This window comes from Pavona decussata, unplaced genomic scaffold, assembly GCF_977016875.1.
Source record: "Pavona decussata unplaced genomic scaffold, jaPavDecu1.1 SCAFFOLD_9, whole genome shotgun sequence".
Classification (NCBI taxonomy): Eukaryota; Metazoa; Cnidaria; class Anthozoa; order Scleractinia; family Agariciidae; genus Pavona; species Pavona decussata.
The window spans coordinates 2,602,410-2,623,887 of record NW_028145432.1 but is presented as its reverse complement, the minus strand read 5'-3'; the positions used below and the strand labels follow the sequence as shown (position 1 = coordinate 2,623,887).

The 21,478-nt window shown below is 37.4% G+C and overlaps 3 protein-coding genes across 4 annotated transcripts in view; 1 reads left to right on the top strand and 2 right to left on the bottom strand.

Moving 5' to 3' along the window:
• Positions 1-5,239: 5,239 nt before the first annotated feature.
• On the bottom strand, positions 5,240-6,400 carry LOC146488543 (phosphatidate cytidylyltransferase, mitochondrial-like). The gene has a single exon (XM_085118173.1). The coding sequence runs from the start codon at positions 6,261-6,263 to the stop codon at positions 5,265-5,267; it is 999 nt and encodes a 332-aa protein (XP_084974299.1). The 5' UTR covers positions 6,264-6,400; the 3' UTR covers positions 5,240-5,264.
• LOC146488542 (sperm microtubule inner protein 11-like) lies at positions 6,322-8,495 on the top strand. Its single transcript, XM_085118181.1, has 3 exons — positions 6,322-6,642; positions 7,612-7,741; positions 8,194-8,495. Exons 1-3 carry the CDS (start codon positions 6,420-6,422, stop codon positions 8,240-8,242), a joined length of 402 nt encoding a protein of 133 aa, XP_084974307.1. The 5' UTR covers positions 6,322-6,419; the 3' UTR covers positions 8,243-8,495.
• The window catches only part of LOC146488541 (transmembrane protein 245-like), a 50,326-nt gene continuing 37,112 nt past the window's right edge, over positions 8,265-21,478 (bottom strand). Inside the window, exons 8-14 of one of the 2 annotated variants that reach the window (XR_014866362.1) lie at positions 19,670-19,849; positions 18,775-18,897; positions 18,265-18,395; positions 16,773-16,873; positions 16,369-16,543; positions 9,579-12,080; positions 8,265-9,526 (exon numbers count right to left, since the gene is read on the bottom strand). Coding sequence is in view for 1 of the 2 variants with exons in the window: in XM_085118144.1 (XP_084974270.1) it covers positions 11,828-12,080; positions 16,369-16,543; positions 16,773-16,873; positions 18,265-18,395; positions 18,775-18,897; positions 19,670-19,849 (963 nt within the window). In the remaining variant the exon portion in view is untranslated. Of the gene's footprint in view, positions 12,081-16,368; positions 16,544-16,772; positions 16,874-18,264; positions 18,396-18,774; positions 18,898-19,669; positions 19,850-21,478 lie in introns of both variants that reach the window. The other variant, XM_085118144.1, reaches the window with a different exon arrangement.

Below are 21,478 nucleotides of genomic sequence, written 5' to 3'. Positions count from 1 at the left end.
AAAATTACCTGACACCAAGTAAACAAACCAATTAAAAGATTTTTCTCTTTTCACAACGTTCCTCAGAAATCATGACTTGAAATCCTGACTCGAGATCCTGACTTGTAGGTTAGTTTATAATTTACTTATAAGATTTCTGAAACAATTTCACCTCTTCAAATTTATTATAAATAGGTAATCGCAAAACGAAAATAGGACGCAGTCGAAGACAGTATGTGGATGCTAATAGTGGTATGAAGATTGAGAGCAATGAAAGAAGTGATAAAAAAAACCCTTAGTACTAAAAACACCATTATTTAAATAGCCAGTGGCATTCAATATATTTCAAATTTTGTAATATTGCTTTCCTTAATCAGCTTATGCCCCCCCCCCCCCCACCCCAGAAGGAATATTTTCGTTCATTATTGTACTAATAATTAATAATAATTATTGTCTTCGGGAAAGACATTCCACTGTCTGCATATATACAGCTGTTTCGACAAAGGTTGTCCAAAAATAAAAAAGCGCAAAAGCGTACGCGACAATGTCGAAAAGGTATTCGGGAAATACGCAATAAATTTCAATAAAAGCCCAGAATCCATATGGCCCGCCATCTCAAGTTTTTGCTGTATGGTCGAGGCATCATGGATTCTGAGATTTAGTATTGTATTTATGGGTCTGAGAGGGGGCTGGGGGGGGGGGGGGGGGTGGAGGAAGAAAGGCTTTTGTTCTGCGCGCAAAAGATCAAGTAATCATGTTTCATCAATGATAAAAGACAGAAAAACAGACAAAAAGCTTCCCTAAATGAAAAATTTAGATAAGCGTTTCTATTTACGGCCAAATACAGTGTTTGTTACAAGGCGAACAACACGCAAATAATTTGAAAGAATTGCGAGTCCTTATCTTTCGTTAAACTGATGATACTCTGCCTTAGCATTTAATTTTGTTTATTAATTAAAACAAAAACCTCCTACCTTTCCGTCGATATCCCTTAAAAAGCTGTGTGAGTGTCCGTGTGTGCGAATGTCTGTGAGCGTTGGTACATGTTGCCATGTTGTGCCTCCGCTATCCATATTTGATTTAATTTAGTTTATTTCTTCCGGTTCTCTGGCATTTTTAGCTTCTTAGGCCCCGTTTATATGGAGAAAAGTTGTCCCGGGTAGAAGGGTCACCCGCCTACCCGAGCTACCCTGGGCGAGCCAACTTTTCCTACATTTCCTTACAAAACTTGGCGAACCGTTTACATGAGAAACAAAAAGTTGGCTCGGCTAGAAGGGTGACCCGCCTAGCCGGGTCACCCTTTTGCGATGGTAGGGTCACCCTCCTAGCCGGGCCAACTTTTCTCCATATAAACACTTTGGCTCGCCTAGCCGGGTCAACCCCGTCAAGGCGAGACAATCAGAGCATGCGCGAGCTCTGTTGTCATTGGGAATGTGCGAGTTCAATGCCACCGACTTCAACGCCGACAAAGTCAAATTATATGAAAAGGTATATAAATCATTTGGCGTTTAGTGTTATCAAGTCATGCCACAACAAACGCTTGTATCTCAGTTTTGTGTGATTACGGACTTAACGACAGGCGAAATTCAACGCGAAAAGAACTTGAAATGTCACGCGGTTAGATTCAGTCAACCAAGACTTGTGTAGCCTTCGCAAACCGATTTTGCCCGGCAAGTTTTAACTTCAGAATTGTTTAACTTGGTTTCAAACACCATAGGAACCAGAATTTCTTGGGTATAAAAAGCCAACGTTTGTAAACTTAAGAAAAACAACCGATTTGATTTGCAGACTTCGAGGCGGTTTTTTTTTTTTCGCATGTTTTCATGATCTCTAGACGGTCAGCTCTTGGCTCGGGCAAAAGGGTCAACTTTTTTCTCATATAAACGCTCGCTAAAGTTGACTCGGCTGGGAGGGTGACCCTCTTGCCCGGGACAACTTTTCTCCATATAAACGGGGCCTTAGTTATTTTAGAGAGTTAATTAATTCATTAACTAATTAAGTAAGTAAGTAAGTAAGTAAGTAAGTAAGTAAGTAAGTAAGGAAATAAATGACTTTGTTTACGTGTCTAAGTATTTAGCGCTGTAGCGCTAATTGGGGACGCTATAAATCAATGAAATAAATATACATAACATCCCAACTGGTGGAAGGCAAACCATTAACTTTAATTTTAACTTTTGTCAGGATACAATAAAGTGTTGTTGTTGTTCCTTCGCACAGAAGATCATGAAAATACACAGAAAAACTGACAAAATCCTTCCCAAATGACAAATTTGTTCAGGTAAGCGTTTGTTACGCGGAATGCTTTCGGCAGACCGCATTGAGCTTTTGGTCGCATTCCCTTTTTCTTTTTTCTTTTCGTATTCTTCATCGTAGTCACAACTTGTTGTCCCCTATTGTTCTAATTGTCTTCAGTAAAGACTGACCAATCAGAATCCGTTATCTGTGCGTATATTTAAAGCTCTTAGTGGGGCTTAAAAAGGAAGGCTTTTGTCCTTCGGGTAAAAGATCCAATTCAGAGAAAATGGCGGCCGTGTTGGTCACGCGTAAATTTTCAAGCCTACAACATGCTTTTTCAGAAAGAAAACAAAACTTTTTTAAAAGGTTAATCGAAAGAATAACTTCTTAGAAGTACTCGGAAGAACAGCGGCAATTCCAGAGTTCACGGCGAAGAAATTACGCTTCGACGACAGAGAAGAGAATATGCCACCGCAAATCGAAGCTAAATCATCGCTGGCGCTTCAGAATTTGTCGGAAAACTATAAGGAATACGTAGAATCGGTCATTTAGAATAGTATTCCAGCATAAAATTGACAATGAAACCTGTAATTTGTGGTGAGGTGGATTCCCACATGCGCTTAAACATTTTTGACAAAGTCAGCGGTGCTACTGTTGATTCTGCGATTACATGTACAGGTACTACCCCCTGTCCTCGGAGCGTAAATCTCTGGAATGGACCTCTTTGAACGACAATTCTCCACTTCCTTCACCTCTGACATCTTTTAGACCCTTGAGTCTAGCTGTGTATATTCCTCAATCTAGCTGCAATTCACCTGATGCCCGCTCGAAGGACCCAAATGTTATAACGACTTCTCGGCTTTTAAACAGCAATCACTTTCGACAAGACTGAAAGCATAAATCACTAATTTTTCGGCTAGAAACAAAAACAAAAAACTGTCTACGCCACCCTCCAGGGCATCTGCGCACGAAACGGGAGACTTAAATTGACTTGGTCCAGTCCTCCCGCGGCTAAGACGCAAAAATACAACAACAAAGAATAGCAAATAGAAATGTCAATTTCAGCACAAAAGAAGAACGAGTTGTCAAAAACAGCACTTCCGGTATTAAGTTCCTCATTTGGTCTATTACACATAGTAATCTGATTGGTGTGCGACTTGCTCTCTTCAATTCTACAGGTTTAATCATCATTTCGTTTCGCAAAAATGAGAAATAACTTCACGCTTAAATTGACAGCAAGTATTGCACAAATTTTTCAATTTTGTGACACCGAAGACAGAGAAGGTACAATTTTACAACTGTGCCACAGGTAGCCCAGAAAAGATCTATCACCTAAACTATCTCAAAGTTTTCCTGTGGAGTTAGACATGAATGTTGAGTTTATTTTCTGAGTGGTGTGGTGTTTGATATCTTCAATTCTACAGGTTTAATCATCATATCATTTTGTTTCGCTTAGTTTTATAAAATGCAAAACTATCTTCACACTTTGACTGACAGCAAGTATTGCACAATTTTTCCATTTCGTGACACCGAAGACAAAGAAGGTACAATTATACAACTGTGCCACAGGTAGCCCAGTAAATTATGTATCACTCAAACTGTATCAACAAGGTTTTGCTGTGGAGTTAAACATGAAGATCACGATTTAAGAAAAAAAAAAAACCAAAACATTTACTTGTGAAAACCTGAATATTTTGCTTGAGTTTATTTCTTCGAATAGAGAACAATGTTGCTTAGTTGATATAACATGTTTTGGCATGTTCAAATACCATCCTTAGTTACAAATAATATGAGTACAGTAAGACTGCATTGTATCTCAGAGAGTGATAGGCTAATTAACATTAATACTTACATGACAATTCCAATGTGTAAATTACTAACAATCATAATACATAGCAAAAGAGGTGTTACATGGACAATGACAGATTAACATGTTTAAAATCAAATGCAAGGCTGATCCTACAGCTAAAATAATTCTATTGCCCATTATTTCGGTTAGACAATACTTACCTTCTTCAGGGGTGGCAAAAAGCTTTATTTGGAAATAAATGGTTGCAATATTTAAAGATAATAACAATGAAAAGTTGAGATGTGATTGGTTGATAAACAAAGAAAGCAGAAACGTGTACAGAAGCCATTATTAAAATAGAGATATACAGTAGACAGATTAAGTGTCTGTTCATTCCTTAGGGTTCAAGAGTCTTGCCCTTGGAAATTAAAAATGCTTTTCTAGCTGTCCGAATGCCATCTCTGTTGGAGTTGATGAGTTCTTTAACATGTTCATTGAGAATAGGATTTCCATGCATTACTTCCTTCAGTTTGAGTTGAAAAATTGTGCAGGCAGAGTCAATAACACTAAAGCACATGCAGCCTGACAAGTGCTGATTTTTCAAGATGTTCAAAATGTGGCCATTTGTGTCGGAGTTCAGGTGCTCATGGAAACGTGGTAATGTGGTGAGTGGTCTCACCATATAGTAGGCATTACGCCCAGGCAAGCAAATGTGTAAATAACACATGAGTGAAGTACCTGTGGCACAGTCTTTTAGTAGAATTACACTAAAATTGATTGTTTGGCTTAAGGATGGTGCAGATACTCAGGTTTCCTATGGGTGGTGCCTACTAACACAGGGATATTTTTGCGCGGTTTTAAACTATGCCTAGAAAGCAGAACTTAGCAAGTGCTCTGAGTATCCAAAAAGAAAATTGGGGGTAACCGTACATTTTTCAGAGATAATGAAGCTTCAATTTGGAAAAAAAATGTCATATATTCCTTTATATTTTACAGCTTTTTAGAATTGTTGCTTAATTAAACCTTACCCCCAGTTTTCTTTTTGGATTCCAATAGCCCTTGCTAAGATCGGCTTTTCCGACATAGTCATAAACCGCGCAAAAATACCTCTGTACTAGTAGGCACTGACGTTGACAAGTGCAATATCGCCTAACTAGTCACCTTAACTATATAAAACTACAACGTAGCACCATAATTTACTAATGGACAATCATAATAAATGCTATGAAATTGATGTGAACTTAAAATTCATTTTTAATTATCACATGAGCATTCCTTTCAGCATCTTGGAAATTTTTTGAGCGCTGTAGATCAAAGTTTTGTGGCCTCCTGCAGTAATCACTCCTTTCATGCTTTGAGTGACACTGGATCTTTGCACAATAGATGCTATGCCATTTCTGACTAAATTTGAGCAATTCAATCTATCTTTAGAAGCCTCAGCTAATGCTTCTTCAATTTTGGATGGCTTACTTTCTTTACCAGCAACACTTTCAATAACTTTACGCTGTAGATTCTTGGGTAATGACATTAGTCGAGAAAATATCACACTACTTTCCTGATTCTGATGATAAACATATGATGAAGAACTGAAATGAAGTTCCTTTGAATTCAAAAGAATTGGTTTATAAAGATCTCGAAAAGGTTCAATATTTGAACCGACAATGTTCTGTATTTTATTTTTATTTTCTCCGAGAACCATTCTAAAGTCTCCAGCGAATGACAACCCCGCAATGCTCAGGAAAAACTCTTCTTCAGTAAAATACTCTGGAAGACTCAACAGTGCTGCAGTAACTGCACTGTTCAAATTCCTTTTCAAAGCTGACAGGATATCTTCGTCCCTTTGTCGTTGTAGGAATTTAACTGGTTTGTGAAGGCGCCCAGAAATGTATAACCACTGCCAGTCGTTAAGGTCTCGAAGGAAATTCTCGCGACTGATGGTTCCATACTTGATTAATCTTCCTTCCATCGGTACGAGAGTATTGTAGTACATACCCGCACTGAGTTTGTTTTGTAATGAAACTACAGCGTTTGAACCAAACCATCCATAAAACGAGTAGTGCTGTGAGTGGAGTTTCAAGTTCTCTTCATGCCAACGATGAGCGTTCTCGAGAACAAACACAAAGTCAAGCATGTTGCCTGAAGAGACATTTCCTTTTTGCTTAAATATCCCTGAGCCATAAGCAAAAGCAAGGCAAATTCCAGACGGAAAACTCGACACAATTTTTCGTAGAAATACCTTATCTTCGTTGTACGCAGCCATTTTGTACGCGCTAGATTCCAGTCTCCTAACATGAAAGCGAGGCTGTTTACCATGGCAACACGCGAGCTTGGAAAACTAATTGAAACTTAGTTGACGTGAAACTCAGCTGTTGCTGACAGTTATCAAGGTTGTTCTGTCGAAGATTGAGCTTCAACGATGGCTTTCTTTAACTTAACGCGCTTGGGATTACAAGACCCAATAAAAGCTGCTGTTACTCGACCGGGAACAACACAACCAGGTGATCAGTGCGATGCAGCGAAATCACCAACTGGAGCACAAAGAACCACGCTTAGCGAGCCGGTGTATCCAAACTCGGAAGCGAACGGATCCCACGTAAAATACACCAAAAGGCTACACAAACACATTCGGCCAAAACTTGGTAAGAAGAACTGCTTGCAGGTTACAAATATTTCATTTCTATTTTGACGTGTTTTGTCATTTTTTGTTTTCTCAGGTTTGTCCTGTCAGTAGTTTAAAGTCTGTTTTGTAAACGACACTTTCTTTTTTTTAGCTAATCTACAGTAGCCGGTATGTTTATAACTTGCACACAGGAAGTAATATTTGCTAGAATAATCATTGATTTACCAAACATGAAAAGCATCGAAAGTATTCTACATGTAAGAACCACAATATTAGTCAAATAGTTGTTTGAACTTTGAACTGAAGTCAGTTGAGCTCCTTTCACTATAAATCCCAGGGAGAAGAGGGTACGCCACAGTGGTACAGTTTTTGTGCCGTTTTAGTTATAATAGGTATAAATTTAATAATTTTGCCTGAAATTCTGTAAACAGTAATGAATATGGGAATTGTCAAATAACACTTTTAGGCCCGAAACAGAGTCAGGGTTAGGAGAACTGGGTGGTACATTCACCTCCACCTAAAATTCAAAGGAGTAATCCCACTCCCCCCTTTATAAACACATTTCCTGGGTAGTCTGGGGCTAGTAAAGTTCTAAGTTTAGCAGCGTTTCTGTAGGCCACTTACTGCAGGTGTTCAGCTTTTACTCAGCCGTCACATCAGACTACTAAGCTGATTCTCAGACGGTCCAGGTTACTTGCAGCCACTCTCACAGTGGCAGTGACCATTTGAGAATCAGATTAATCAGATAACAGGCTGCAGTAAAATTTAATCTGATTGGAAGGGGTAAAGCTGCCTGGTTATTTGCTGTTTTAGACCTGTGGTGAAAGCAACAATCTACATCTTATTAGAAGTAAAAAACAAAACAAAACTATGACAAAAAAAAAAACCCATTTGCACAACATATACTGGCTAAGCAAGTACCTCAATCATGAATTGATTACTGGTATTGTGACACTAAATGTTTGCATGAAAATGTTCTTCTTTGCAGGACCAAATGAAATATATCACACCCAAATAACAACAAACATCAACTACAGCTACTGGATGAAAGATGGAGTGCAGCAAGAATCATGGACACAAAATGAACACCACCCGAGAGTCAATAGTGAAATGACAAGGTAGAAAAAATTCTAGCCTGTAGAAAAAGCCTTTTTTTTTCATTTTTCAGGTGAGCAGAGGCAAGCACTAGTCAAGCTTGGAGCGTGAGTCATGCGCAACAGGAGGGGCACAAAAATAACCCCTCCATCTGGCATCAATAATTGCCTCACAACATATCGAAGACAAAATACTCGGTATTTTTTCAGGCAGGCTGTCTGTATAGTATAATGTTATTTCTGTGTGCAATTACTACATCTGTTTACTTGGTTTCATGTCTTACAACAGGTTAATAACTTCTTTTATTCACACTGACTTCTAAACTTGTAACATTGAATTCACAATAACTTTCCATGCCTTCACATAATGTATTCCCTGAAAGAAGTTCTCCACGTGTAACAACCAATTATTACTACAGTGAGGAATGACATCATCAAATGGCATGAAATCAATAATTTGTTGTTTTTGTTTGCAGGTTTGTTGATGAGATGACACTTACAAACAGAGAGTTCACATTATTTTAAGGAAATACAGCTACAAACACCCAACTTTTCAATTTCTTTTAATTTCATTTCCTTTTTTCTTGAATTTGATATAATCAACAAAAATGTTGAATACTGTCTTTTAACAAATAGTTAAAGTACTTTTCAAATTTCATATATTTTACTTCATCATCAAGTAACACTTGGACCTATGGAAAGGTTCTAGTTTAACAAAGAGAGGTGACTGTGCACATAGTTTTAATAAATTTTGTTAATAAAGTATTTGTTATCTTTATTCATATTGCTTTTTTTTTACCTTAAACTCGAACAGTTTAATTATTAGCAGGGGTATATCTGCCATATCTGTAAGAATTTGCATAACAGACAGCACAGAGAATGCTAGGCCAAAGCATCACTGGCCAAAAAAAACACTGTGAACTTACCCACATACATTTAAGCTTTCCATGACCTGTGAGTCATGGTTGACAAAACTTTGGGTGCTTCCCATTTGGAAAAGAATTCCAGAATTCTCAGAAAAAAATCAAATGGGAAGGCAATTTTCTCAGAAATTAAGTTTGGCAGAGGTACCCCTTTCTTCCCATTCGGGATGTTAGTCAAAAAATTGTGTCTCGTTTCCAATCTCCAGTCCAGGAAAGTTGCTTGCTTTTCAACATGACTGCTTCAATGTACCGAATGAATGCAGTTTTCGTAGTGCAGTTTCAACAAGCTTAGAAGCGTTACTATAACATGAATGTCAGGCAACTGGTATAGGTAAGTACAAAGTGCTCGGTTAATATATTAGTTGCCTTTCAAAAAATACCCAAGTAAATCAGTCTGTGTTTGAGTCAGAAACACTTGACTGTATGCACTGTAAACTCAAAATAGACTTGAAATTGGTTTAACTTTCTTCATATAAAGGAGCCTGTGGTGGAAAACATGCCATTGTCCCGGTCTTCAAATAATTCGTTTTCAAATTCCATCAGAAAATCTTCACTTAATTTGTCTGCAGCGAACATCAAGGTTAAGTCTGCCATCTTGACAAAAACCAGAAAACGAATTGAAAATGGAAAACATCATCTCTTCTGGTTGGAAAAACCCTTCCCATCATTCAGCAGTCATTCCAATCATTGGTTCTTTCTGACAAATGGTAAGCCCTCATCAACTCTGATAGTAATTATATATTTAGAACGCAATAAAAAATCATTTAAGTGTAATGAAAATTTAACCGAGTTAGTTAAATAATTAATATGTTATCTAACTCTTTTTCATCAAAGCTTGTTTTATGTAAGTTCAGGAAATCAAGGCAAAAGATGCCCCTTACAATGCCTAGATTCTTAATGCAATACATATTCCTTTCATTCAAAGCCCACTATGAGACCAAGCACATGTTTAACGAAACACATTCTGAATATATTTGCAAAATCACAAAGCCTGAACGTAATTTCCCCTTCCAACACATATGAAAAAGGAACCTTTTTTTAACCCGTCTCAAAAAACAAAAAAAACCCCAACCCCTGTCCCCAAGGGTAGTGTGTCAAATCCCCATTATTTGTAACCATTAGCTCATCACCATGACTGGGCTGAAACTGATTTACTATAAATATCAGACTTACTGAAACCAAGCTTGATGCTTGGAATAATTAATAATTATTGCCTCTTCTCCTGGCCCTGATAGTTCAAAGAGTGGATACTTAGCTCTATCCAGTGGATAAATCATTATCCAGCAGATAAAATGTACTCCAACCAATACATTTTAGGGACCTTCAGATTTGAGGAGGCGGCGTGGCCCAGTGGTGAGGGCGCCAGACTTGAAATCCTTAGGTCCCGGGTTCAAGTCCTGCCTCGGGCATGCTTGTAAATAGCCAGTTGGTTTGCCTCCTGTCAGCTGGGATTTTTAACACGTTAGGTTCAATTTGATTATTATTTGTTTCACCTTATTTCTGGGTGGAATGCCTGTAAACTAGCTTTGGGAAGCTAAGTCCATTTCCACTATAAACAAAGGATTTTTTGTTTTTAGTACAATAAAGAGATTGAGTATGAGCACGCCTTGCAAATTTCAAATCAGTTACATCCCCAAAACTCTCACACCTTTTCGCTGTTTAGCAGTTGATAAGGAAACCCTAGAAACAAGATTGCTGTGACAAGTGGTTATCTAAACGACACAAACTAGATTTTAAAAGTAGTACTCATGGTTCATGGTTCATTTATTTCACACTATTTACACAACATTAACATAGAAAGTAAAGTATTACAACAGATGATTACAACATAACAATTATTAATACAGTACAAATTATAAAATGTGTGTGGTGGTCAAAGTAGCAAAGGCTTTCTAGTTGACCACCACCCGTACTCATACTCAATCTTATACTTGTAGTCAAATCTGAAGGTCCCTTTTATCTGCTGGATAAATGTATCTGTTCTTCAAACAACTGGGGCCAGAATTTTTAAATCCTGAGAAGTTTATGGGGACTGAGAAGTGTGGTTTTGAAAGGGAACTAAAACTGTTTTAGTTACCTTTCAAAACCACACTTCTCACTAGGATCCCACTGATTCACCTGTGTATAACCTTGTCATGTTGCCATGATTACAGCGGTAACCAATAACACCCAACCCCTCGCCTTCATTAAAGTCAGGTTAAAATGGGTTTTGGTGGACATCAATCAAAGAAAGCCTTTGAAATTATTTTGAATTCTGACAAGATTCCAAGGTAACCTGGCAAGAAACTGAGAATTTTATAAAAAAGGTAAGACTTTATTAAAATTGATTTTGTAGCCAGATCATGCGAAATGAAAGGGCATTTTTATTAAAAATTTAAAATTGCACCGCACGTGACAATTTGCTATCTCGCACACATCGCTGATTTTACAAATTATCATGTGCAGCAATCTATAATTTTTCATTCAAAAATACAGTATCCTCTAAACAATGCCCTTTCTTTTAGATAAACCGGCTTGGAAATCAACTTTGATAAAAATTACCATCTGTCAGGGGATAAACTGTCAATTTCTTGGCTGTGTTGCCTTGAAATGTTGTCAGAATTCAAAATAATTTCAACAGTTTTTCTTTGATTGACGTCCACCAAAATGCAACTTTATGCAACTTTGTTGAAGGCGTGTTGTTAGCAACTGCTCTAATACTGATTCTGGGCTAGACCAGCGCACTCTACGGCAATATCAATGAATGTCTCAATTCTGTCACCGCACATTCTGCATGCTGAAGATACATTCTGCTTGTCAATCACCTTGAGTTCTTTACACAGTTTTTCTACAATGCCTGATCTTGTGCTGCCATTAGAAGTCTTTCACTCTTCTTTTTCAGTTTCCCTCCTTTAAGCCATTCCCATTTCTCTGGATCTCTTTACATCAGTATTTCTCACAAATTGTCCATGGCGAAGGTTTTTTGCAGTATCTTTGAGCTCATTCTTCCAAGATTGTTGTCTTAATGTCCTTGGCTGGATCCTTTCACTTTTAAAGAACTTCCTTGTTGCATAAAGCTGCCAGCATCCTTTCTTGACACCCCTTACAACATTAATTATTATACAATACAAACATTATACAAATGCATATGAGCTGATGAATACGATTATAATTATTATAATTTGTTATTTAACACTATAATCATTATCTATGACAGTGTTAGTGCTTTTCCTCTTGTCTGGTGACCTTGCTCCTCTTGTTGTGTCCCATCCATGTTTGCTTGAGTATCACTTGTAACCTCTGGAGGTGTTTCAGGACTGTTGTCACCCAGCACACTACTGTACACATTAAAAGCAACAATCATGCAACACAGCACTATTGGACCAATGATGGCTCCCTCAAGTCCAACACAATAGATTCCACCAGCCACAGCTAAACCAGTCAGATAAGGATGCCCTCCACTATCAATATTAAAAAATACATAAATTAGAAGATACCTTCTAATGAATGGAGAACTAAAAAATTATAATTACTACCTTCAGTGTTACGCGCATATTAGAGAAAAGTGACTATCTTTTGACATGCTAGATAAAAAGCTGAAAGACATTACTATTTAGCTGGACAGTTTTATTATCAAAAGAAACAATTAACATGTGTCAACACGTTAACTTTGCACTGCTCTCAAAAAAATACAAACATTGGTTTAGTTCACAAGGCATTAAATTTCAAAACTGTTGATTTATATGAGATTTATATTCGATCTTGGATTGACTTCTTGATATTCCCCAACATCAGTCTGAAGATAAATAAAAATGCACTTGTCATCAGCTTCCCTAAGCAGAGGGACCCAGGGCTGATGTGAGGGCTTGCTAATTATGCATTTCAAAATTGTTCTATTTCCTCAATGGTGGAGATTTTTTTTCTACCAAAGTCCCGACGAGGTCTTAAAATAGTAACTGTAATGCTTGGGACATTTATAAACATTTTTTGTGAATATTTCAACTATTGTCTAGCCTTGAGAATTTGCAAGCTGTTCTAAATCTGTCCCAACTAATGACAAATGTATAATCTGTATTTGGCAAATATTAATGAAGAACAATAAATTATCATTGCCTTCATTTTCTTCTTGTAATCACAATGGTCCGTATTTAATGAGTAGACCTGCATTTTTACACTTCTTTCGAGACTTAAACATTTGATAGGTTAAAATATCTTTGGGTTAGGGCTAACCGAAGGTTAAATTTCCCAACTGCAGGCACGGTTAATGAGCCGGTTAGTTGTTAGTTGGTTAGTTGTCAGACGTGGCTAGCCCGAGGTTAGAAACCCATAATACTAATTTTATATACTGTCGCCATGGTGAGCAAGTTGCAAGCTCAACAATGGCTTCCACAAACAACCTGTAAACAAAATTTTAACCCATCCAAAATTGTCGTTTTGAAGGAAAAAGTGGAAGAAATCCTTGCAGTTATTCAAAGCAAACTTCCAAACCAGGAAAACTGAAATGTGGAAACAATTGTGGATGCTGTGAACGCTGTGCAATGAGGATGACCGCCGAAGTACATCTGCAAAAAGTGGAAAAGTTTGCATTCACAGGACAAGAAAGAATTTATTGACTGGGGAGTTAGTAAAGGGGCAGAAAAAACTAGTGGTGGGCCAGCTCCAAAGATGCCCTTGACTTCAACGGCAAAAACCACAGCCTAATTGTAAACTGGCTTGAGGGCAATTTTAAAAAACTTGGTGGAGCGTCCGTAACGCATGATTTCATTAAGCATTGCGACTTATATATATCACCAGTAAAAAGATTGGTAACAAATAAAATAGACTCTTGTCGAAAGCAGTAATGAACACGTAGCATTTCATCTGTGAAGTTGTCGATTTCGCATCGAGTTCTGACTCTAAACCTCTTTTCTTTGGCCTCCAGCCTAAATTGCAAAACAACTCGTTTGCCATTTTTATTCTTTTTTTAACCAGACGTTAGATTTTTAACCCTGCACACTTGGTCGGTTAAATTTAACCCACTCTTTAATGTTTTTTTTTCTCTTTCCGTCTAACAACGCAAGTAACCTGCAGTGAAAATTTTCCCCAAAGTTAACCCTGCTTAAATGAATGACCCTCACTAATAGTGACTATTTCAAGTTAAAACAAGACTTGTTCCCATTCTCCTCTCAGTTCTCTGGTTTGACTCCATTCCATCCCCATGGCTTAGTGGTATTTTGTACTCTTGGTCCCAACCCCACTCTCGTCTCTTTCTCAGATAATCTTTCCAGTCAATTTTCTCCTTACATGTATCTCTCTGCCAAACATCAGCTTGCCAGGGTCTGCGAAATCTGCGAGCCAGCGAGCCATGCGAGCCACCGTGCGAGTCACGCGAGTCATGCGAGCCACAGTGCAAATGTTAAGAATTTTTATTTGTTTTATTTACATTCGCGTGAGAAAATTTTGGACGAATTTTTTTCTTTGTTTTTTTTTTTTTTTCGTTTTTGTTATAATTTTGGAGAGAATTTTGCCTATTCAAAATCGCCCAAGATGCGCAATAAAATAAAAACAGTGCGCAAAAATTTATTAAGGTTCAAGACTTCAGAAAAAAAATCCGAGAAAAATATACGGCTGCACCGCTACTCGAATAGGTATCTATTGATACATGTCATTCATTGATATCCACGTGGAACTTCATTCAAGAACAAAAAAAAAACAAAAGAACAGCACCTCGATCTCCGTGTGTTGGCGTCAAGAATGGTGAGTAAATCGCGCCATTTTAACAGGTTTGGTCTTAAGTCGAGAATCAGAGTTATCAGCACTCTGTCGGTTGGCTGACTGCTGCATGTGGTTGTCCTTTCCCTTAGACAAGTCTTTCTTCAAAACTCGCCACTAGAGTGGCAGAGGCTGGTTTCGAGATAGCATTCGACCCACCAGCTGACGGCAAATGCTTCTGTTACGCTGCTTCTTTTCAAATTGAATTTAGTGCGACAATATTGACTTCGCTCATCTTTGAGTACTCATTTATCATTCCTTACAAGTTTGGAATGACACTGACAATCAGCCCTGACGTGTCAATTACAGTCAACCCAGGTCACGCGTGAACAGTATTTCCAAGAATGAAATGAACATTCGAATTTCTCTTTGTAATGTCCGACGTGTGAATGGAATGTTGGACATTTCTCTGGAAATTGTTCCGAAAAAGACGCATTAACTGAAAAAAAAAAAAAGATTCAAAATACTTGGGAAACAATTGTTATTTTTGAAATATTCAATTTTGCAGTGTAAAGAAAAATTCATAGCTTTATACCGTCAATAAGCTAGGGAAATTTATACGGGAACTCTGAAATCTCGTTCGCGACTTTCAAAACTGACATGTAAATTTCAAAACTCCGTTCAAATTTCAAAAATATCGTTCACGCGTGACCTGGGTTGACTGTAACAAAAAGTATCATGGTTTGCGTTGTCCCACTGTAAGAATTAAACATTGCGATGTTATTCATCTTGTTCCGATGCTCTTGTTCTTGTTCTTATGTGAATGTAAATACAACAAATAAAAATTCTTAACATTTATACTGTGGCTCGCGTGACTCGCACGGCTCGCACGGCTCGCATGGCTCGCATGGCTCGCATGGCTCACACCTTGGCTCGCATGGCTCGCTGACTCGCAGATTTTTATCACTCAGCTTACCAGGGATCCTTCCTGACGTGGGATGGGGTGTAGCTCAGTAGTTGCCAACTGTCCTTTGAACCCTTTGTTTTAAAAACTCTCCCCTCAAGCTAAGTGATTCTGCATAAACCTTTTGGCGGCACCATTTGCCTAAAATCACCCAGGAGTGACTTTAATTCCTGTGCATGAATCCTTGTTGCTGGGCATGCTTCGCAAACTTTCTACCATTAAACGGAGGGCCCATGTTTTTTTTTTCTGTCTAAACTTACACATTTCTTCTTCAAGATTCGTTCCATGGCTTCGCTGCTCCATTTCAATTCTCTTCACTTCCTTGTCCACCAATTCCTGTGCTCTAGCAAAACCCAAGGCCTCTCGAACAGTGTGAGGCTTACTGTAACCACTGTCTGACTCTCTTTGATCTCCCTTTCTCAATTAATTGCATTTGTATTTGATATCAAGCCAATCAGTCAGAAATTCACACAAAACCAATGCTTGTTTCAAACGTGTAGTGTAATCATCATAAGTCTCCTCTCTTTCCTTTACCAGGAGTTGAAACTAATAAAATGCAGAAAATTTTAAATCTTTCCAGATTTTTTCTGAAGTGAGAGGCTACCAATGTTGGACGTAAGTCTGGATCAAATGGTCCAAAGCAAAGATTTGTATGAAATGGGACCATTCCAAATCCAAAATCAAGTTTTATGATGTTAGTTTTTACATCCTCGTTGGCAATGTAGAGTTCTGAATATGTCTCTATAGAGTTTGCACATCTTGCTTCACCACTCCATGCCAGTAACTGTCCTTATGCTAATATTGTCTATCTGACTTCACCTTGCAATGCATACTGATTACGAACGAGTGGTCTCATGAGACATGGACCCTACAGTAGCTATGCATGTAACATAGAAAATGGCTGTTAAAATGTATTCTTAAATCTTATAAACCAGTTGAAAGCCACTGGATACAAACCAAACTTTTAATTTACTCATCCAACACTGTAGAGAAGATCAGATCTGGATGATTGTAAGGTGAATCACAGGGTATTTGCAGGCTTTCTCCTATGCAAAGGTTGGAAGTCAGGATATTTTGTAAAAGACGCTACATACCCGCTAATTTCACTGTAAATAGCAACATCTACAAAGTATGTTGGTAGTAAATGGCAGACTGCTAGTACAACAGCCAATATTCCATGTCCCTGGATCAGCCACAGTTCAAGTACAGCAGGAGCTGCAGCCCAGTATGTACCAATAAATGGAACAACAGCAGTCACAGCAGCAAATGCTGAAGAAAAGACAATTCTTTAGTATTCACTTGTTAAATAAAAATAGAGACAGAACCACATTTTTCTAACATGTTTCTTTTTTTAAGGGAGAAGATAAAACTTCAGGATATTCAGTTCAAAGCTACACTTTCAACCAACATATTTTAAGAGTGAAAAAATCTGGTACAATTTGTTTCATTACTGGGTAGTTGATTCTACTTAAAAAGGGAAGATACGAAGCAAATGTACCTGAAGGTATGTATACAATATTTACACCAAACGTTGTGTGAGTAAACCATGTGTAGATACCATAGAATGTTGCCATCTTGACAGCTGCTCCAAAAACACCCCTGAAAATAATGAACAAGGAAACTAAAAGACTAAGCTAAATGGTAACCCAAGAACATACACACAGCAGACATCTATGGAATCAATCAATCAATCATTCAATCAATCAATCTTTATTCCTCCTAAGATGAAAAGACATATCTTAAGTTACATTTATTGTTAGAAGTAAACATACAGTATATAGATAATAGAAAGATTAAAAAATATATCTAAAAATAAGCCTTAATTTACAAAAGTATTTTTAAATATATCAGTCCGGGCGATGCGCGGTTGTTTCTAAGTTGATACTTAGTTTCTTTCTTCTTCGGGATAATGTGACTAAGTGGGCAATCGCGATCCACTGAACGAACCTTGAAAAGTTTCTTATCTGCCTTTACTAAAAGTTCTTGAATGTCTATTCTTTTAGATATATATTTCGTTTTGAAGCATCTATCCAGGAAGTTTTGTATGACCATAAGATCAAGTTTTCAAAGTTTTCAATTTTATTCAAGAATGTTTAACATAAAATTCAAAGACAATACTAACCCGCAAGTAGCTAGAGCTAATCTAGGCGGGTAGTAAGAAGACTAATTTACAAGAATTAATTTCAGTTTACAGAAATCTATATACAATTTGTCAGAGAGCCATACAAACATTGAAAAAAAAAAGAAAGAAAAGAAAATAAGTGAACATATGAAGAAAAAGAAATATAAATAATTGCTATACTCTAAATAGATTGATTTAATTACGATCACGTTGTAACTTTCAGTTTTGAAAACTCAGAGATGAAAGTAGGAAGTTATGCCAACATTTATCATCCTCTTTTATTAAAATATGGAATAGCAGGTCTTGCATTTTCCTCTTAAAGCTGTACTTGGGTAATTTTCCAAGTTCTAAGGGAATACTGACATTCCATATTTTAGCCCCAAGTCGAGAAAAAGATTTAGATTGTTGGTTTATTCTTGAATATTTGATCTGAGTCTACAGCGCCACAAACAGACAGACCATACTGTAAGAGAAATTCGGTAAAGCTATCAGTAAGGCGCTAAATAGGCGGTCTACTTCAACTTGACTAAAACTTTCCTTCCGTAACGATCTTATACAAATAGACACTTATTTGCGGCCCTTAATCAGCTTAGCATGTCCATGTTCGCTATATTTACTTTATTCTCCCGAAATGTAACACCAAAAATGGTGAGCTCAGTGAATGAAGTTGTTGCAAGCATCAGCTGTAATTAGGGGACCCCCTCTTTATGTCATGTATGAACCCATCCTCCCGGGCTCGATTCCGGACTTGGCGCCATATGTGGGTTGAGTTTGTTGTTGGTTCTCGTCTTTGTTCTGAAAGGTTTTTCTCCGGGTACTCTGAAAGCTGTTTTGTTGAGGCAAAAACTGGCACATAAACCTTACAAACCTAATTGCTCCATAGGCAGAGTCCCCAAATCCAGCTGTACCAGTAGCTGATAATTTGCTAAACCATTCAACAGGCTTGTACTGTTCCCCAGATGAACTCAATAAATAGAACAATGCTGTAACGAATATAATCTGAAATAAAACACAGAACACTCAAGACTGTTACCTAACAGTCCAGATTTCATCCAAGTACTTAATGTTTGTACCAGCTTATTTGTATGAATGAGTAATTGCAATGGGACTATTAATTATCATTAATAGCAAATTGTCATCAATCATACTAGCAGATGACATGGTGCCTGAAGTGATATGAATTACAAATCAAATAACAATAAGGGTATTATTGTTTGTCTCACGATGTAGTCACTTCGAGATGTAGCCACTACGTGATTTACATCTCGAAGTGACTACATCGTGAGACAAAAGATAATACACTTATTGTTATTGTATCTACCACGATGAACAGCAATAACCTCTTTCTTGACATACAAATCAGATGTGTCCTACTTACCATTGACAAGCCAGTGTTCAGAAGATAGGCACCACTGAAGAACACAATCGACAGAACAGTTGTTACTAGGTTAAAAGCAAAACTGATGTTTCCTTTTAAAAAGATCCAAACAGACTCCAGCAACTGTAAAAAAGTGAACATAATATTAATTGCTAGTAATACAGCAACTAAAACTGCACTGGAACAATTTGTCAATGAGGCTTTATTAATGTGTTACAAAACTGCTGATGGAAGATGACTTTGTGTTACCATTGAGGAGGGGACCAGGTACTGGGTGAGTTTCAGTTATTGATTGACTGATAAGTTGGCTATTAGTTCAATACAGTGTTATTTGTTCATAAACTTAGCATTTTATTTTCTACAGCTATATTCTACATAAACGTGAGATGGTGCAGGAAATGGTAATATTACTGTCTGGATTAAAACATTTGAAAGTATGATTTGGAATCATTTGACGACTTTGATTTGGCTCTGGGATACTTATCGTACTGTTGCCTATTACATATAGATGTGCATGAGGTCAAAGCGCCATTAAGGCTTCTGACTGGTTTGTGATTCTAGTCGTCTGAAACTCATTAATAATTCATCAAAAGAAAACAAAGAAAATCACTACCGTGACCGTGGTTTGGATACTGTATGTGATCCTAATTACCATAAAAGTTTGCCACCTTTAGCCTTGACTTTCTCCGAGAATTATTGATCATTTGAGAAGCCATATCAAACACTCAACTGTGTGTTTCATCAGACATCCAAAGTCGTTTAAAAAACTCAGCTGCGCCTCAACCTACTTCTCAGTGTTTTTTATCTGATGAAACACGGTTTCTCATGTTTGGTATATTACTTCTTTTATTATCTGGTTTGCACTGAAAAGCACAAGAGGTAAGACTTTACTTACTGATAGCAAAGTTCCAAGGTTTTCTCTTATTAAAGAGAAAGAGGCCCTGACATCAAACACGTTAAATAAGTTCATCACATTTGTCCAAGAGAACATAGCAGTCATGTTGATGCTCTTTGGTTTTTCAACGGTTGTGATTGTTCCATTCCGTGATACTTCCTTACTTGCCGAGGAATTGCCCTGTTGACGAAAAAAGTCAGTATCCTAAACCATAAACTCTAGGATTAGAAAGTGTAAATTCTAACCCAACCATTACTGAATCTTATGCGAAAATTCAATAAGGAATACAAGCTTTCAGCAATACTGAAATATCTCAATTGACAGTCTTTTCCTGACTGGCACCGGTTTCCAATACTTTTCAGCACCAGCACTTTCGCAAATCAAATACAGAATCAAATCAAATACAGAATACAGCCCTAGCTTAGCTAAGTTACTAATTGCAGTCGGTGACTTCCAGTTTGACTATCAAATTGTAATCAATACATCAAGTGAAGGAAGGGCTCAGAGCCACCTTAACTTGTCTAAAATTTAAATTTAACATGCATGTGCTGATTACAGTTCAATAGTAAAACATTTGGATAAGCAAGCTTGCTTTTAGGTTATATTCATCTGCAGAGAAAAATAGATTGGTAAATGTTTACACAATGGCACTTCCTCAACACAAATATGAATTAACAAACAGAAAAATCGACAAAAAGGTTTTCCAGCCAAAACTTTTATTAAACTAAATGATACGTTAATTTGCTTTTAGAAGCATGCCTGCAAATGCGCATTTATATTATGTACTTTCTGCAGGCACTTTACCTCAGGTTCAAAGAAATCATTCAATCAAAGATAAAATGGCTTTGCAAACCAAATTACAAAAGTTATAGGATTTTGGTTCACACAATCAGTTCAACGGTGGTTAAAAGTTAACATAAATCAACATTTACCATAGTGTAGCATTTTCCCAGGTCTTATAAAATCCATTTTTTTTTTCAAGTCTGAGGTTTAGTTACTTTTTAGACAGAAATTCACACTGTCTTGGAAATTGAAGAAATCTAAACATGAACTGGCTTTTTGTCACTTTTAAGACATCCATGTCCTCTTTTTCGGCAGTTGATATCCTTCAGTACTCCAAAATTTTCAAATTTCAAGAGCTGGCACGAAATATTCAGGACTAATCCACATGGGGCACCATTTTCTATGCTTTGCACAACCCATATGGTACATACAGCTATTTCAATAATTAACGTTGTCGGATCAAAGCTTAAAGCTTAAAGACATCCACGAAGAGGCTGCCACCTCATCCACTTGATATCCTAACATTTCTTTCATCCAAATGGCTCGCCGTCGTATATCTTCACTGGACGGACGAGGAATAGCTGATTTTGATGAACTTATCCATAAGAAAAAATGCGCAGAATCTTGAGGTCTTGTCTTACAGCTTTATACTGTGATCCGACAACGTTAATTTAAATAGCTGTATGCAAAAAAAAGGTAGGTTAAAAAGAAGCCTAAACCCGCTACCCCTTAAGACTCATAAATGCATGTCTAGAAGACAGCTTCGGGTTGGTTTATTTGTCTCCTAAACAACTGACAACTCCAGAGAACAATTGAAAAAAAAAACAACCAGTAACAGATGTAGAGGATTGATGTTTTGCTTGCATAACACATGGCCAGTTTTGGCTGGTGTAGGAACCAATGAGTCATGTGACTGTCTAACAAGACCTTCCCTGAACTTGTTACGTGAACATGCCAAACACTAATGTCATGATAGACAGCTTACAGTTTAAATTTCATATTGCCTCAAAGCTATGGATATTGCAC

Bases quoted from the DNA above. Each gene is read 5' to 3' on its own strand.
- LOC146488543 (XM_085118173.1), bottom strand. From the start codon at position 6,263: ATGGCTGCGTACAACGAAGATAAGGTATTTCTACGAAAAATTGTGTCG.
- LOC146488542 (XM_085118181.1), top strand. From the start codon at position 6,420: ATGGCTTTCTTTAACTTAACGCGCTTGGGATTACAAGACCCAATAAAA. The intron at 6,643-7,611 runs GTAAGAAGAACT...TCTTCTTTGCAG, and splicing joins ACACATTCGGCCAAAACTTG to GACCAAATGAAATATATCAC. The intron at 7,742-8,193 runs GTAGAAAAAATT...TTTTGTTTGCAG, and splicing joins GTCAATAGTGAAATGACAAG to GTTTGTTGATGAGATGACAC.